The following is an 18,982-nucleotide window of genomic DNA, read 5'->3' as shown; positions in this document are numbered from 1 at the left end:
AAACAAATAAAATAACAGTCGAAAATAACTTACATGCAGTTTTCGGTTAAATTGTGCAAAGTTAGAATTTCCTTCCATTGTTTACTTCTAATTCTGCAGATTCTAGTCCAAATGCGAAATAAATAAAAGTAGGACCTAATAGATAAGAATTATTTCCTATGTTCCTGTGTTAATCTGTAATCAGAAAAACATCCGTGGTTGGCAACGCTAATCGAACGTCATTTTCCGAAAGGCTCCAGACGGTCGGTGAAAGTCTGTGGAAATAACACTTTTCTCAAGGTGTAGCAAAAAAAAACAGTGGAAATCGAGTAAATTTACTAAACTGAATTAGTATATTTACATTTAAAGAGTAATATAATAATAGGAAGGAAGCTAAAATTAAATACAGAACAATGCAAAGTGTTTTAAACACTGTCAAAGGAACGGCGCTGAATGTTGCTGAGTATCTTACCCCAGTGCTAAAGGTGACTATGGGCTGGTGATATAGATATACGAAGAATAGGTAACCAACAGTATTTTTTTTCAGGAATCCAAATTTCGTGAAACAGGTGTTTTGACACCAGAGGAGTTTGTAGCCGCCGGTGATCACTTGGTTCATCATTGCCCCACCTGGCAATGGGCTGCTGGCGACGAATCAAAAACGAAGCCATATTTACCGAAAGGTTCACTTCACAGCATACAAAAATTTGCCAATAACTAAAATACATTAATTTCATAGATAAACAATTTTTAATTACTCGCAATGTGCCATGCTACAGACGTTGCAGACAAATGGAATATGTTGGTGAAGAGACTGTCGTTGAAGAGGAGGGTGGCGACGGTGGCTGGGTCGAAACTCACCAGCTAAATGAAGATGGCACCGCTGAGTTAGAGGAAAAAGTCTGCGAATTAACGCTTGACGAAAGCAAGGTATATAGCACAAAGTTTTAACAACACTCTCCGTAGCCATATAAACCAATTTTTTTAATTGTAGGATGAAATGCGTACACCAGATGGCGACAATGGCACTAACGGAACTGGCGGAGGTAATGATAATTGCGATGATGATGATGACGATGACGAGGCGATCGATATGGATGAATTCGAAGAAAGTGGTATGTTGCAATTAGTCGACCCTGCTGTAGCCACCACGACCCGTAAAATAGACCCCGAATCGGCAATAAAGAACTCCAACTCTGCTGAAGCAGCTGGTGGCGCTGATGCTACAGACTCTGTGTTGCATACTCGTACCTACGATTTACACATCACTTACGATAAATACTATCAGACGCCACGTCTCTGGGTAGTTGGCTATGATGAAGTGAGTTTTTGTTGTATTTTATTATGCCCTGTTTTTTTTTTTTTGTTTTAATTTTGAAATTCATCTTTACTTGCGTGTAACTAAAATATTATTTTTCATTAATTCAACAGAATCGAAAACCATTAACTGTTGAACAGATGTACGAGGATGTATCGCAGGATCATGCCAAGAAGACTGTTACCATGGAGAGCCACCCGCATTTGCCAGGTCCTAATATGGCTAGCGTACATCCATGTCGTCATGCTGATATTATGAAGAAAATAATTCAAACTGTTGAGGAGGGTGGCGGTGAACTGGGCGTGCACATGTATTTGATAATTTTCCTGAAATTCGTGCAAACTGTCATACCGACTATTGAATATGATTTTACACAAAATTTTAATATGTCTTAAACTAGTTATTTTATAAAGATTAGCGCTGAGAAAAGGCTTTTGATCATTACATAAGCAATTTTTAATGTTATTTATAAGATACATACATATATACTTTGAAAGCTGCTGAAGTTGCTTATGATCGTAGAAGTTAATATTTTTATATTTGATTTATTAAAGCTTTAACTATCGCAAAAAATGTATTCTTTGTTCTTGCAAAAACGATGCATGTGTACGTCTTTATAACTGACTTCGAGATTTTTTAAAAGAATGTCTTCACCTTTTTTTTATGTATTTTCGCACACACATTTATAGATAAGCTGAAATGAATGTTATAAGTCATATTGTGTATTTATAAGAGACATTGCAATGCAAAGCAATAAATTGCATATTAACATTTGTTTTTCAGAAAATTTATTAATGCTATATGTAAAGAATGTGGAACCAGTACTTCTGGTAGCTACAGTCGAAAATTTGACAAAGAGTTTTGATACTTGATTTACTTACGTGGTTTGTTTAAAATAAAAATATAAATTATTATTTAGCTCAGATTTATGTGCCGCCCATTACTTTTTCCCACTTAGAATAAGAATTTATGTACAGGACATTTCAAATTTAGTTAAGAAATAAAATGTTTTGATCTTGAGCTAAAGCATCCTATCTCGACTTAAGCATTTTTGTCCAAGCCATACTAAAATCTGGACACTCAAAAATCGACCTCATTTTTATTGTATTTTTGATCACCTGAAATATAAAATTCCGGACCGTGATATCTCTCCAAAAGGTGATCACAATTGGCCACCGAGATCTTGTGATTTAACACCTTGAAGACATAGGGCAGCCACTTTGCAATTCGGTTATGGAAAATTTCATGAAAAGGATATTGTCCTGTAAGCATGGTCGTGGTGGTCATTTGCCTGATGTTATTTTCAACTGTTAACGGCATACTTTCCTCTTTATAATGAAATAAACATCCGATCATTTATATTAAAAAATAGCATTTTTCTTTGAATATCAATATAACACCTCTTATTGGAAAACCCTTTATATACATATATAGACTAAAATAACAAACCGATTCATAACCCTTACTGCGTCAGCCCATCAGCTGATTCTGTCAAATTCGATGAGATAAGCCAGTTAACGGTTTGATACTGTAAAAATCAACACAACGATCTGAAGACAATTGAAAATATGTATTAGCTGTCAAAAAAGAGAAGAATTATTTGTGTAACTTAAACGTCCTACAGTTTTAAAGATAATTCACTTTTAAGCACTTGTCGTTAGTTTCGTTTCGTACAAATTACATGCATCAAAGCCAGATTTATTTGGGCTTATATTTGAGTGAACCATAGATTATTATACATTTCTCCGAAATCAAAATGTATTTCTCCGAATTGCGTGCTCTTTTATGATTATGTTTGGCTCACGGCTAATTTATTATAGGTGACAGCAACCACATATAAATAAAACCTTACATGTATTTGTTGTTGCGTTTGGTCCAAGCATCACGTCAACGTACAATCGCAAATGTAAACATACGAACAAGGTGGATTTATTAAGGTGACAGCATTCACCCAGCTGAATATTTCGCCGTAGGTATGGCTTTCGTCAAAATGATATGCTTTGTTTGTATGTATTGGTATGTTTACATTCGTATGTTTACATTTGATTACTGGTTTTGACGTGATGCTTGGACCAAACGCAACAACAAATACATGTAGGGTTTTACTTATATGTGTTTGCTGTCACCTGTAATAAATTCGCCTTGGTTTGTATGTATTGGTATGTTTACATTCGTATGTTTACATTTGATTACTGATTTTGACATGATGCTTGCACCAAACGCAACAACAAATACAGGTAGGGTTTTACTTATATGTGTTTGCTGTCACCTGTAATAAATTCGCCTTGCATACGAATGTAAAAATACCAATACATACAAACAAAGCATATCATTTTGACGTAAGCCATACCTACGGCGAAAAATTCAGCTGGATGAATGCTTTCACCTATAATAAATCCACTTTGGTTTGGCTTTTTTTCGCGAATTACAATGAAACATTGGCAAATTGGCCATTTACGTCAAACGTTTGCCAAATTAGCTGCGTTCGGGAAATCATAGAAAGTGCCGAAAACATTGAGAGACTTATGAATGCATTAGTAAAATGTGAATGTCTTTGCAAAATTGTTCCACGTAAACGTAAAGTAAAGTCATTTTCCTTTTCAGTTTAAATAGAAACGAGGACAATGTCAAATTTGAAAAGTCCATGACTGTATGTGAAATCGCCTTTATGTAAAAATAGTAAAAATAACAGACCTTAAGTAAATTTGGTAGCACTAATTATAATCTTTCAACCAATGCTACCGTGAATCAAAAAGGAAAATTAACAAATTTTGAAAAAAAATTATTTCCAATTTATTTCGAATTGACCATAATATTTGTAAGACCCGAAAACTTCTGTTTTGCACCTATCCATTTATTCCATTCCATTCATTTTCGTAGATTTAAAATAATAAAAGACCTCTTCTGTTCGCCACTTCCTTGCTCGGCTAACTTGACGAAAAATTTGCATGCGAAAGCAACAACAAAGTTATCGAGTAAGATTAGTGGTGAGTATGGCTACACTTCATTAAACTGGTATAACTTACTATCTTACAAACACATTTAATTTAAGACAGCTGTATTCCAAAGCTGCCAATATATGTTTATTTATCCCAGTTGCTTCACCTATTCGAAAAGAAGAGACCTTATATTACAAACATATCATTTAAGGTAGTTCTATTCCAGCGCTGCCAATATATTTTCATTTATACCAGTTGCTTCCCTTATTCGCCACTAACGCCCTAACGCTTGGCCTAAAATGCAAGCGAAGTAAAATAAATAATCGACTTTGTTAAAAATAACCAAGACGGTAACACTGCTTTCAATTCGGTGAAAAATGACTTTGGCAACGCTTATACTTTGACATTCCTATAGAAAATGCTCCAAAATATAAATTTACAATTTGTACTGGTACATTTTTTTATATTTCGTGTCGCCATTTAATTTTTGCGCAGTACTTAAATCGGAACAGCATTATGAAAAAATGAATAAAAGAAGCTGCAATAATCCAAGCATAAAACGATTTTTTTCACCACAGACCTCAGACATACCGCGTAAAAAGCCACGCAAGACCGCGGAATTTGCTAATGGACACACAAGTAAAGTCAATGGCGTCAGTTCAGATGCACAAGATGCAGAAAATTGTGTTGGTGAAATTGAGAAGGAGAATATTCCTGCAACCACAGTGTAAGTAAATGGTTTAAATTAAAATGAATACCGACTAAATGAAGTAAAACTCTTTGCAGTTCTCCGAGCATATCACAAATTAAATTTAATTGGAATAATTTTGTGCAGGATCCTGGCGATTTTAACGAATCTCGCTACCCTGTTACTTTTAATACATTCAAAACAATGACCCACAGTACAACTGTCGCGAAATGTATACTATTGAACATAAAAAGTGCAACAGGTCTTGACTTCACCGACGATCAATTAATGCTGGATCGTGTTTTAAAAAATTATTACATACAATTTTATGAAAAACCACAAATTCGCCAGGTGTATAAACTGGATATAAAAGCGTGTCCGGTTTTTGTTAAAAAGAAAATAATGCAAATACCAAAGGCTGGAGAAGAAAGAGGTAAGCTAAACATTCTGTCTGCTACGTTTCTTTGTATTTACATTTATAATTTACAGAACATACTACTGATATACAAAAGGAGAACATAGAACAAAGCAAAAAAGTGGAAATTGTTAAATCTGCACCGTTAGAGAAAGTGAGTAAGCAGAAAAAACCGGAGTTAGCTGAGGCACAATCTTCCAAAACGCAAAGTATTGCAATTGCACAGCAAAGGTATTGGAAATTTTTGAACTATTTTTTAAGAAGCTAATATCATACATACGCCGTAGCCGAATGGGTTGGTGCGTGATTCACATTCGATAGTGCCCGGGTTTGAAACCACGGGGCTGAGACACCAAATAACAGAAAACCATTTTCTAAAGTTTTTTTTTTAATTTTTCTTTTTTCGCGCGCCCCTCGGTAGGCTATGGCGAATGTATTTCTGCTTTGAAAAAGCTCCTCTTAAAAAATATCTACCGTTCGGAGGTAGCATAAACTCTAAACCACCCCTATTTGTGGGAAAGCATTAATACACACGCAGAAGAGGAGCTCGTGCAAACACCCAACAAAGGGTGTAAGCGTCAATTCTTAATTAATTAATATCATACCTATATTATAATAAAAATAATTATGCTTTGCTTTATAGCGTACAACCAATGGAATCCAAAAGTCCTGCAAATAAATTATACATTTCCATGAAAACTCTTACCCAGTCAAACTTTTTACTCAATCATATAAAGCACCATGTCCAACAAGTTGAAAAACAGCAAGCGATATTAGAACGAATTAAATCTGAGATTCTACAACAACCAAAGCATAATCATGCGAAACGAAATGATTTGGCCGTACAACAAGTGTCTGTGGAAGAATTACCAAGCCCTCAAAACCAATCAGCTATGATAACGGTAACGCAGCGTATACAGGAAGCAAAAGATTTATTTTATAGAGAGTTTAATAAGGTAGCATAGTCGTAGTCGTTTACCATTAAACAATTTATACACTTTTTTATATATTATTTCAGAATAATACGCTTCCGTATGCTCTACGTTTCCATAAAGGTCTCAAACGTCATATAATCGAAGCGATTCTTAAAATGTCATTCGAAGAATTCAAAAAATATACAAGAATATATGATGCACCCGAAATTTACGCGGACGACGAATTATTAGGTGGTTATTACGACTATGCGATTAAGGAACCTAAAATTTGGCCGCTAAATCTTTATATACCTCTAAAATACTTATTTCACTTCATCAAATCAAAGGGTATTACATTCTCTGAACAAAATTTAGAACACGTTTCGCCAATGCTCCTACATTGGCATGAACTGAGTACTAGAACAAATTTTGATGAAATTATGCGCTGGGATTACTATCGTTGTAGGGGTGTAAAATTTAATAAACTCACAAACCTAGACACTTATCGTAAAGCATTTTACGAGAAATGCTGGCAACACAACATTTGGTTGCGAGAGACACCCAAAGTATTAAACAAATTAGATAAGAATCAGGTGATGGGAAAGCAGACCACGCTGGAAGCTGAATTTGATGAAGAAATTGTAGAAGCTCAACATTCTAGTGAAAGCGTCACCGTACCGCAGGTGAGCAATTTTGATGGAGGCGTAGCCACACAGGGAGTGGCCAATGGCGAAAGCTCAGAACCAAGTCAAGTAAGCAAAGCCGCTGAAAAAGTACCTGAAAACGTAATAAAAGTTGGAAATGTTAAATCGGCTATGGATGTAAGTAGTGGCAGTGCTGAGTATGAAGGTGAAGCAAATGCTAAATCGGTTACGGAAAATCCGAAAGAAAATCTAGAAGCGCTCAATATAAACCCAGAAGCACTCCCCGAACACAGACTGACTGGGGAAATAGCTTCTCATACAACTGCTGCTAAAATAACCACAACTGGACAAGAGTCAGTCGTAAAACTAGAGCAAAATTGTGTGCGTGAAAAGTCTGCATGTTTTCCAGCAGCATCAACAGAAAGGATTGAGGAACCCAAAGAGCTTAATGAGAATGTTACAGATGATAGCGAAGTGACTGCACAACCAGCATTAGCAACAATGGCTGAGGAACCCAGAGTGCTTAATGTGAATGCCGTTACAGACGACAGCGAAATGACTGCGCAGCCAGTGGCAAGAACAATGGCTGAGGAACCCAGAGTGCTTAATGTGAATGCCGTTACAGACGACAACGAAATGACTGCGCAGCCAGCATCAGCAACAATGATTGAGGAGTCCAGAAAATTAAATCAGAATGTCATTGCTGACGATAATGAGATTACTGTACAACTGTGTGCTTCCGGCGCTGAGAAAGTATGAATATTTAATAGCTTATTGATACATTTTGCAATAAATAATTTTTTCAGTCCACTTTATTGGAAGTAACCGCAGACTCACATCAGAATGACGACACGGACGGTGGACAAATGCTTTCACAGCCACGCGTGCAAAAAGCAATAGAGTTGTACTTTGCCGAAGTTGAAAAAGTAAGAAAATCTGGTACCCAATACATTTTGCAATAACACAATTTTCCTTCCAGTCTTGCACGCTCCCGTATCTTTTTCGTTTTCACAGTGGTTTAAAGAGGCGTATAATTGCTGCCATTCTAAACATGTCCTTTGCAGAGTTCCAACAATATACTCATATATACGATGCGCCAGAAATTCACAAGGATCTTCAACTTCTGAATTGTTGTTATGAATATACAATAAAGCATCCACGCATTTGGCCTATTAACCTCTTTGTGCGCGTGGCTGATCTTTTTCAGTTTCTCAAAACAAAAAACGTTATACTTCCAGAAATTAATTTAAAGTATATTTCGCCAAAGCTACTACACTGGCAAGATCTAATTGCGATGACAAATTACGATTACATCGTTATTTGGGATTACTATCGATGTACTGGAAAGAAAATTAATAGGAGCAATACTTCCCTAGAACCATACCGTCAGAAATTTTATGAAAAATGTTGGTTTTATGATAAATGGATATGGAATACACCAAAATTACTATCTAAAGTACTTAGCGATGTGGCGATCGAGGAAAGACCGTCAGTTGCAGAAGAAGATAACGAAAATACAAACTTCGAGAGATCAGTTGTTTTCCATGCTGTGGAGCGGGAGCAAGAAACGTGTGCACGTAACGAAGTAAGAGAGCCAACGTTTACGGCGGTAACCGTGGCAGCAATTAGTGGGCACGAAATGCAAGCAGCTGTGGGGGGTAGTGCACAAGAGGTGGCAGCAAATAACACACGAAGGTGTAAAACTGTCGATGCAGCAATTCAAACATCACGTAAGTGGGTGGCATAACTGATTTGAAGACAATAACTTAAAACAAACTTAATAATTGAACGGAATTTAACTGTCGTTTCCACGATTGTCGGTTCTACGTAACTGGAATGACCCGGATTTATGTCTGATAAAGGACTGTCACTTCAGCAGCATTCCCCGTATACATATATGTATGGGGAATGTTTATATTGCTACAACAACAATAACAATAGCACCAAAAAATTAAAAATCTTAAATTTTTTGTTTGGTAGTATCAATAAAATTAAATAAATATTTTTTTATCTTTATTTCTAGAGGGACTTCTCGCCACATATATACGTTCCGAATTGCCAGTAGCTGTGTGTGACCAAGCATTTGTACAAATTCGTAAGTTAATATACAAATTTAAATAAAAAAGCTCTGGATTTTAAGAATTGCAAAAATCCGATTGTTATTTTCAGCTGTCGGTCCGGGCATACCATGCAAAGATATTAAAGAAGAGAAACTTGTTCCGCTCAACAAACTTCAATTTAATCTAACTCAAGATGAGGAGCATTACGAATGTGTCCAAGCACCTGATGAAATAGTCGATTTAGACACCACGTTTCAATCTTCCCAATCGCAAGAGTCAACATTACTGCCCTTATCGAATTCAGAAAACTTAGATTCGAATGATGCCAATGCATTAGTGTTGTGTGGGTCAGTTGATATGAGCGCTTTGCGTAACTGGCCTCTGGCAGCTGAAACAAATGAAAGTCAAATGCCTTTGAGGCAAGACTCGAATGAGTTGAACTCGCAACAAAATCAATTGATAGATGAAAGTACAATACTTTTAGAGAATGAATCTCAGTCAAAAGAAGGCACACAACAGCAACATGAACAACATCAACAGCAAGAACAATCATTATCGGCCGAGCAATGCGTGCAAACGATACGAACGCAGCCAACAGAGAAAACTCAACCACCCTTGGAACAGTTACAAGCACAACTACAGAACTCGTTGCAAGAAGAACAAGGACATGGAAAAACAGCGCAGCAAGAAAGTATTACTCTTATTACAACAACAACAAATGAAAGATCCAGCCAGCCACTTCAATCAGAGGTTTCGCCAGAACTCGAGCAAAAGCCGAAAGAGCAACAAAAAGCAATAAGGAACACAAGTGAATTATTAACGCAATTGGCACTACAGAAAACATCGCAATTAGAACAAAAAGCCATGCTGAAGCATGTAAAACAGGAGAAAGCGAAAAATTCAGTACAAAAAAAGCAAAACGACATTGCAACCGTAGCTACGCGAATAATTCAACAACCCACGTCGTCTCGCCATCAAAAGCAACGATCCGTGGCATCTGAAAAATGCACCCAACCAGAACAACAAACGGCGGAATCTCGAATTCAGCGCGAACCCCAAACAAAAGAACCAGAGAAAGACAGGCAATCGAAAACACAATCAAAGCAACAACCATTTCTGGCAGCGCATCAAAATTCAAATCAGCAAACTGTATTGCAGTCTACACAACACTGTGTACAGCAGCATATGGAACAGACTCAACAAGATCAAGAAATCGAAGGCCAACTGGGGGCCTTACTGGAAGAACGAATGTGTATGTTGCCACACCAACAACCGGCGACACAGCGGCAAGCGGCGGCACCACCACCAGAGATGACATCGCAACACAGGGATATAAGTCAGTTGCCGCAGCCAATAAATGATAATCTATCAGTACAAAAACAACTGACAGCAGAAGATGTCAATGAAAATGTGCAGACGAACGCCTATAATAAAATCGAAATCATCTCTCAACAACTGCTACGAGATTCAACTTCGCAGCAGCAACTCGCTCCGCCTCAACTGTTTCTTCAGCGTACACACACACAAGTTCAAGAACAATTTATGCTTAGACCTTCTGGCAGTGTGTCACAAAATTTGCCAACTAATGTACCACCTTTGGTCAAAATATCCAATCAACCGATACAAACTTGCGCTGCTAAAACGAGAACCGCCAAGACTGCAAAGTCCGTTGCGGCACGCAAAACAACAAAACACAGCGAATTTGTGCCACAGCTCACACATGTTTTTCAACCACTACCAGTTGCTTTAAATACAAAGAAGGCGCCTTCAAACGCTACAGCCACAGCCATTATCAGTCTCCCCTCCACCAGCAGTCAAAGCCCGAGTACTTTGCAACAAAGACAATTAGCAGCAGCTGTGGGTGAACAGGTCATTTCCGCAAGTAGTGTTACGTTGCCTCCAGTAAATACAAATTCTTTGGTTTTAACGTTGCCACCGCCGATATCTTCCACAAGTGCCAATAGTTCCAACTCATCATATGTCTATACGTTAAGTGGCGATAGTACGTTCTTCAATAACTCCGAACTGCTGAAGGTGATAGAACATTATCAACTGCAGCGTAGTCAAGAACAACAGCAGCAGCAGCAGCAGCAACAACAACAACAACAACAGCTGCAACTACACCAACAACAGTCCCAATTACTGTTTGGACAATCACAATTGGTTCACCTACCACACCCACAATTTGAACAGTTGCAGCAAGTGGAACAGCAGCAGCACCACCACCAACAAGTGCAATTGTATCAACACTCGCAGATAGAGCAACAACAACAGCAGTACCTTCAAAAGTCATCGCCAATGGTGCTAGAAACCAATGCGCCACAGCAGCACCAGCAGTACCAAGTGCTACCTCAACCGCTGAATCAACCACTCGTATATCAGTTACTGGATGTGACACAGGTAAACGGAAATTCAAATTCATCCCAACCACCGCTGCAGAAATTCACATTCATCCCACCACCATGTAAAGAACAACACTAATATAGTTTTTAAAAATATCTTCAATCTTCTGATTAGCGGCATAGCCCCTAAGTGATTTTGACTGAGTTTAACAAAGCATGCCAGTAATTTTTTCTCTCGTGCAGAATGAAAAAATAAGGGAATTTAAGCTATTTTCCAATTTGTTGCTCCAACGCAGAGGAGGCCTCCTATATCAAAAATGATTGTATCCATTTTCTCTTCATTACTTAGAGATCTTCATGCAATGGTTTATGTCGTGCAAGACCACCGCACTAGAGTGGGTTTGTGTGTGACTAACCTTCGGTAGGACAAGGGCTCGACACCCATTAAGGCTATGAAACATCAAATGATAGAGTTTTTTATAATAGTAAAGCACCATAGTAAACAATGACAAAGCTCCCGAATGTAGTTCTGCCATGAAAAATCTCCGTAAGAAACGGGGAAGGAGCTCTTCCAAATATCTAACAAAATATGTTATGTTCGCTCCAATTATGTACATACTTATATGTTATATGTTGTTGTTGTATCAGCAAAAACATTCCCAATACATGTACGGGGAGTGCTGCTGGAGTGACAGCCCTTGGCCGGATATATAGTAAATCCAGGTCGTGGTAACGTAGAAACGACTAATGGGGGGGAAAAGCAAGTTAAGTTATATGTTGTTGTTGTATCAGCTTACTAAACCCTTCCCGGTCGTTCTCATCTAGCTCATAAAACGGTAGGTCCAGCAAAGTTGCTGTTTCGACAGGATGAGTCCAGATTGAGAGAGGTATTAGGTGAGTAGGTTTGATGGGGTATTTGAAAAGGTGGTTAGTATCGCGCGGAGTGCCTTCACATGCTGGACATATATTGGGTATGTTGGGGTTAAGTCTGAATAGGTAGGAGCTTAGTCTGCTGCAGTACCAAGAACGTAATTGTGCCAAAGTTACACGGGTCTCTCGGGGTAGCTGACGCTCTTCATCTGCAACAGGTGTTGGCTGGACTCTAACGACGGCATTCTGAGGTCCGGAGTTCAGGAAGGTGGTAGGTGTCTCCCGATGAATGTTATTTATCGTCTGTCTAAATACTGACCGGTCCAGTAGTTTTAGGTTCGTTTTGTCCTGGATCTCGTCAGAATAGTTGAAGAGATGCCTCCTGACATTCCTGGGAGGCGGCATAAGTTCTAGCAGATGCCTACTGGAGTGAAACCCAGCAGAAACTCTTTGCTGAGCAGATTCTTGTATAGGTGTTGTGGGGTGGACATCAGGAGGTATCCCGTGGCTGTCCTGATTGCAGTATTTTGGCATGTCTGAAGTTTAATACACTGGGAATGACTAGTTCCAGGCGACCAGACAGGCGCAGCATAGCTCAGAACCGGCCGGCTAATTGCTCTAAATGTCGCCAGCAACATTTCTTTGTCTTTGCCGATACAGTACCGAGTGCTGCCGGTAAGCGATTTGAGGATCTTATGGTTTTAGACTTTAGGAGCAATTGCGGTTATGTGTGCAGAAAAAGGGAGAAAACAATAGAAGGTAACTCCCAAAATTTTGGGGTTGTTTACTGTCGGTATTGGTGTGCCATAGACTTTGACCTTAAGCTGTAGTTTGACCTCCTTCGGCCAGGTGGCAAACTAGCCCCGTCTAGTGCACAGTACTTTATGTTATGTGCCTTTGGCTCTGCTAGTCTTTTGTAGCTTATGAGTTCACATCACGTTTCTTCGCCGCATATTATTCTATGAAGAAGAAGTCGCGCACGATAAATAATAAAAATAATTTTGTGTCAGTGGTGTGCCGACACTGTCCGACAAGGTCGACATTTCAACCTAAAAGATCTTTTGTGCCCTACCATATGTTTTAGAAACAGTTAATAATAGCCCTATTGACTGGTTTTACTACCTTAAATGTACTACATCAGGTTCTCTTTAACCTAGCTGTTGTAAGCCCAATTCAGTCAAGAAATTTTCCGCCTTGCGTACCAATTTGAGATTATCAGCAACAGGTGCATTCTTGATTTCATTCGCATCCATTTGATCTCAATGAAAGATGTGCAATCTTGTCTATGCCAAGGCAATGCTGTTGCTGTAGATATGCTCTGTCGTTGCATCAATCTCCAAACAGAGTATACTCTTAGTTTTATTTCCGATGTGAATTTTTGAGAGATGGTTATTTAAGTAATAGTGATCTGCCAGAAAACCTACTATTTTCCTTCTGTCTACTTCACGCATGTTATGCAGTTCCCTACTGTAGGTAAAAGGTCTTAAGAGGCTTTAAGCTTGATGGAGTTCTTGTGTGACTGCCCAATGTGTAATTCTTTGAGTATTTTCGCAACAATTTACCCTGCATTTAGCGAGTAGAGCGCGATACTAACCATCTCATCATATAGCCTTTAATCCACACTCCTCTAACACCATTTTCTCCTCGGCATGAACCCATCACATTAGCACATACTCTTAGCCAAACGCTGAGTGAACTCGATTACACTCATTACAGGGTCACTGATTTAGGCAGGGCTTAGTAGTTTTGCTCCGAAAACAAAGAATGTGATGAGAAGCCATAATGAACGGTTTTTCTTTTTCTTCGATAGAACTTTTCTGCTGAATTGCCTAGCACTTGCCGGGAATATTTATAAAAGTTAGCACCAGAGTCATTTAGTTCTGCGCAACCATGTTCTCCTTCTTCTTGATTGGTGAGTTAACCGCCTAAGCGGCTTTGGCTGAGTTTAAGGGTTGTTGTTGTTTTAGCAGCATAAACATTCCCCATATAACTGATCTTTTCAAGCCAAGGTGGTCTTCTTCTTCCTCAGCTACCACCAGCTGGTACCGCATCGAATACTTTCAGAGCCGGAGCGTTTGTATCCATTCGGACGCAGTGACCTAGCCAGTGAAGTCGCTGTTTATATCCGGATCTCAGTACCATGTCTATGTTGCCGTGTAGCTCATACTACTCACTAAACTCATGCGTCAAGTGGATATCGGAAGGTTATAGGCATAAGCAGCTTATTGGCGGTGCGCTTTAGTCGTTTTTACAATAGATTTGTTACGCTGTATGGGGATGCGGATTGCACTTTCACTTCCTTTGGTTGCTGACTTGACTAGAGTACGAAATATTGAAACTTAAACAATGGCGGGATGTCTTCCTCCGACAATATTTGAAGAACGAAGTTCTATGGCTGTATATAAATCCGCGTCGTTTCGGTAACGTAGAACCGATTGTGAGAGTATATGCGCGGTCTTATTTAGGGTTATTTTTTTCAGCGAAAGGGGTTTTCATGTGGCGGGGTCTCTAGTCTGAGCATTAAGAGGAGTTTATTTAAAGGATCATTTTACCACTTGAAACACCAAATAATAGTACATTTTTTTCTAAAGCGGTTACCCCGCGGCAAGTGCAAGTGCGGTAGTGCCATGAAAAAGTTTCTTATAAAAAATCACTTGCCGTTTGGAGACGGTATAAAACTGTTGGCCCTCTTAGTGGAAAAAATCAAGACACACCATAAATTGCAGGAGGACATCGGCCGAACACCCAACAAAAGGATGTGCGCGCCAAATATACTTGCAGCCTAGTGAATATATCTCATTTCAAAATCCAAATAGCTGAGTTGCTTTTCAGAGCTTGCTTCATCGAAACTGGTTAGCAATCGTGCCACTTGTACGGCTCTCAATTACTTTCTGCGCATAATAAATAAAAAAAAAAAATAAAAATTAAATCTACTTCTAATCATAGTGTTGTGCTTACACTGCTCTCATTCTTATGTAGGCATCGCGCGATAGTGGTGGACAGCAGCAGCAACAGTATTCGCAGTTGCAAGAAGAGCAATCACATAATCCGATTCAGTGGCAAGTGCAAGCGGAAACTACAAACCGAATGCAACATTCTCCTATCCCAGAGCACTCATTACATCCACATTTCACCACCGAAATGTCGCAGGAACATTCCATGGAAGTGCACAATTATTCCATGACAAGGTCATCATCGTCAAAACCATACCCACATAATACAATCGAAATGTTGCAGGTAAATGTTAGAGAAGAGCACAATTATTCCATGCCACCAACAGCACAAAAATCATTTACACCACTACCTTCACCAAAAGGCACTTGTCGCATGCGCCCACAAGCGCGTCTCAAGCCGTTTCTCTTTCGTATATTAGAAAAATTGGATTATTTTAGCCAGGTGTCAACAGACAACATTGCCGAATACCAGCTGCAATGCACCAGCATTGGCAAGCCATATTTGCAAGCGAAAATTCGCACATCACACCAGAGGCTTGTTGTGAGTGGTGATATTTTAACCGAACTATTACCGCGTTGTAGGCCAGCATTGATAAACGACTTGCTGCTGGTATTGCAATATCTCGGCGAATTTCACTACAATACATGGGAACAAGGACAGCAACGTAGATTACTTTCAAAAAGCTCACACCGCACTCTTCACACCTTAAGCGCACAAACACTGTTATTGTTTTTGGAATTCTCATCACCATTTCAGAGTAAATGTTTAGATTTGCTAAATAACTCAGGAAATTTTCCACAGCGAAATTTTTTGAGCGTTGCTGCTGCAGCAAGAGAGCCACCATCTATGCGGGCAACCCATAAGTTTGACGATTTGAGTTTGGCCATTGATCCAAGTATATTGGAAGAGATGGCCAAACTTAAGCAAACATTGTGAAAGTTTTTGAAAATTGTTATGTAAAAATCTGTAACTGGAAAATCTGCACATACGGCATGTTCTATACTAAAAAAAAAATCAAAATGTATAACGAAAGACAAGCAAATTATCGTTTACAGACTTTTCATCGATTTTGACTTGGCTCAAATTGTATAATTTTAGGTATAATTTGTTGAATATTAAATGATTTTTTTAATGTTATATACAGTGCACTCGCGGTAACTCGAATAGCTGCTAAGTCGAACGACGTGCTAACTCGAACACATTTTTTCCCCTATTGACTTCTTTGTAACTCGAACAATAAAAAAGCGCTATAACTCGAACAAAAAAACAAATTTATTTGTACACACATTCTTTTCAAACATGTACATTTTGTACATAGATACATATGTAATAGTATATGTATATAAATTATATGTATACTAGTGTATTGTCCATATGAATATTTCGGCGTTAATATCCCGTTAGTTTTCTGGGAACAACATCTTGCATTGACCAAATTGCTTTAAATTTGTCATTTGTAGTGTATCAGTGCACGTGAGTAATGGATCGTAAAAGGTTGAAGTGTTTAACATTAAAAGAGAGGGCTGAAGTCCTTAACAAAATTAAACGTGGTCGTAGTGTTACTTCTCTAGCGAAGGAATATGGGGTAGCCAAGTCCACCATAAGTCTTATAAAAAAGAAAGATAAGGCAATTTATGGCTTGCACTAACGCTACCGGCAACCATAAGCTTAAACTTCTCGTTATTGACAAAGCAAGAAATCCTCGTGTTTTCAAAAATTTTAACTGTCCGGTGGAATACAAAAATTCCAAATCAGCCTGGATGACTTCGGCGATTTTCAAAGACTGGTTTCATAATTCGTTCGTGCCGCAGGTAAAATCCAGATTCATTAAAACAATTTTTTTAACCAAGTTAAATGACTTTAATATTTAGGTAAGAAAATATTTGAAAGATGGGGGACTACCTGAGAAGGCTCTTCTTCTAATTGATAATGCCCCATCACATCCCAACGAAATCGAATTAAAGTCCGAGGATGGTTTAATTTTAACTATGTTTATGCCGCCGAATGCGACACCATTGATCCAGCCAATGGACCAAAATGTAATTCGTATAACGAAACTATACTACAGAAATTTTCTACTGGCTTCCATTTTCAACAATCGATCGAAAAATCGATATCGATGATTGTTTTTTTAACATAGCACACTCAATTGATAAGTCGAACAAATTCGATAAATCGAACAGCGCCTGTTTTAATTAGTTCGAGTTATCGCGAGTGCACTGTAATTGAACTATTTGGTTAGATGGCAGCATAACTTGAGTGATTTGACAGCCCGTTCAACTTCAATGCAAAAATGATATATCCTAATACGAAAGAGAATCCAGAGAAGAGGCTCTAAATTAGTTGGTATTTCGATGTGATAAAATTGTATTTTAAAACACAAATTGATTGCCGGAAAAGTTAACGAGTATGTAGCCTATTTCCGTCCAAAATATAAATTCTGTTAAGAGCTCTGTTAAGTTTCAGAAGAATGCTTGATACTTCCAGGGCAATACAGTTAACGCAAACAGCTGCTATTTGCGGTCTCTTGATAACTATTGTATTTCTATCTAAAGAGAGTAGTCGGCAAGTTTCATGTGTTTGGTTTTTTTTTTTTCTTCCAAACACTGGAAGTATTTACGTCGTTTATTCCTAAGCGGGCGCCGTAGCGGGATACGGTACACTAGACAGGGCTAGTTTACTGGGGCGGCAGCCCTTGGTCGGGAAAAACCCGAGTCATTCCGGTAACGTAGAACCGGCTGCCATGGGAATGCGGCCGCCGTAGCCGAATGGGTTGGTGTGTGACTACCATTCGGAATTCAGAGAGAACGAAGGTTCGAGTCTCGGTGAAAGATCAAAATAAAGAAAATGTTTTTTCCAATAGCGGTCGCCTCTCGGTAGGCAATAACAAACCTCTGAGTGTATTCTGCCATGAAAAAGCTCCTAATAAAAAAACCATTGGCCGTTCGGAGTCGGCTTGAAACTGAAGGTCCCTCCATTTGTGGAACAGCATCAAGATGCACGCCACAAGTAGGAGGAGGAGCTCGGCCAAACACCCAAAAAGGGTGAAAGGGCCTAAAAATATACAATGCGTTAAATAACTAGCACTAGGATTTTGACAAGTCTAATTTAAATATATTTTTTTAATATATATTTCATACTCCTTCCTACAAAAACTACATAAATCCAAGTTTCACACATAGTACAAATTAAATTTAAAAAAAAGTTAAACAAATTTTCGTCAAGATTTCACACTTTTTAATTCCATAGAATAACAAGAAATTCGGGTTGTAATCTTACAGCTCATTGATTTTTGTTATAAAAGTTGCAAGTGGCTCAAAACTTGCGTTGATTTTTAATACATTTTTTTTGACAGGCTATCTTGTGCACAAAAGACCGAACATTGATATTTAACGTAACCCATATTTATGCAGAAAATAAAATATAAGTAATTTTATGTACGAGAACTCAATTAATTAATGCTTCCTATTTTACTTACATAGTAACGCCACTGGCCGCGCTTTAAGGCATGTTTAAATTTGTAATTCGACTGTTAACATAACATTTCTTTACGCAATTGGCTACCACTATTAACATGCAATTTTAAACGCTGTGGGCTACCACTGTTACATAAATTTCTCTGTTAGGCTCTGAGCTAACTACGTTTTGAAAGAGAGTTCACAAGCTTTGATGCAACTCATTTGTTGTTGTTATAGATGAAAAGTGCTGCCATTATGAAATAGTGAGTTTGAATTGATAAAATTTTCGTGGTTTATTGTTACAAGTGTTTAACAGAAAAATTATTGTACATAGAAAGTCTGTGGCGAGAGAAATGTTGCCTAGTTTAATGCGCATATTTTTAGATATATGTACGTATGT

General features: G+C 38.3%; 3 protein-coding genes across 5 annotated transcripts in view; all 3 read left to right on the top strand.

The window, feature by feature from the left end:
- The first annotated feature begins 221 nt into the window (after positions 1-221).
- Positions 222-2,317, top strand: LOC129241879 (ubiquitin-like-conjugating enzyme ATG3). The gene is made up of 5 exons (XM_054878431.1): positions 222-464; positions 527-662; positions 719-909; positions 974-1,300; positions 1,411-2,317. The coding sequence occupies exons 1-5, from the start codon at positions 393-395 to the stop codon at positions 1,690-1,692; spliced, it is 1,008 nt and encodes a 335-aa protein (XP_054734406.1). The 5' UTR covers positions 222-392; the 3' UTR covers positions 1,693-2,317.
- A 2,333-nt stretch (positions 2,318-4,650) lies between these two features.
- Positions 4,651-18,982, top strand: part of LOC129241877 (uncharacterized) — a 38,365-nt gene continuing 24,033 nt past the window's right edge. For 2 of the 3 annotated variants that reach the window (XM_054878424.1, XM_054878423.1), the window contains exons 1-9: positions 4,651-4,963; positions 5,023-5,357; positions 5,414-5,570; positions 5,983-6,295; positions 6,358-7,650; positions 7,704-7,823; positions 7,877-8,627; positions 8,921-8,992; positions 9,067-11,357. In XM_054878424.1, the coding sequence (XP_054734399.1) occupies positions 4,761-4,963; positions 5,023-5,357; positions 5,414-5,570; positions 5,983-6,295; positions 6,358-7,650; positions 7,704-7,823; positions 7,877-8,627; positions 8,921-8,992; positions 9,067-11,357 (5,535 nt within the window). In that variant the 5' untranslated portion in view covers positions 4,651-4,760. Of the gene's footprint in view, positions 4,964-5,022; positions 5,358-5,413; positions 5,571-5,982; positions 6,296-6,357; positions 7,651-7,703; positions 7,824-7,876; positions 8,628-8,920; positions 8,993-9,066; positions 11,358-15,148; positions 15,407-18,982 lie in introns of all 3 variants that reach the window. The other variant, XM_054878421.1, reaches the window with a different exon arrangement.
- LOC129241881 (uncharacterized) lies at positions 15,414-18,428 on the top strand. Its single transcript, XM_054878432.1, has 2 exons — positions 15,414-16,222; positions 17,367-18,428. Exon 1 carries the CDS (start codon positions 15,437-15,439, stop codon positions 16,058-16,060), a length of 624 nt encoding a protein of 207 aa, XP_054734407.1. The 5' UTR covers positions 15,414-15,436; the 3' UTR covers positions 16,061-16,222; positions 17,367-18,428.

The sequence above is a fragment of the Anastrepha obliqua genome, chromosome 3 (genome assembly GCF_027943255.1).
Source record: "Anastrepha obliqua isolate idAnaObli1 chromosome 3, idAnaObli1_1.0, whole genome shotgun sequence".
NCBI classification, from domain to species: domain Eukaryota; kingdom Metazoa; phylum Arthropoda; class Insecta; order Diptera; family Tephritidae; genus Anastrepha; species Anastrepha obliqua.
The sequence above is the reverse complement of the archived record's forward strand: the minus strand, read 5'-3'. Positions and strand labels throughout refer to the sequence as shown.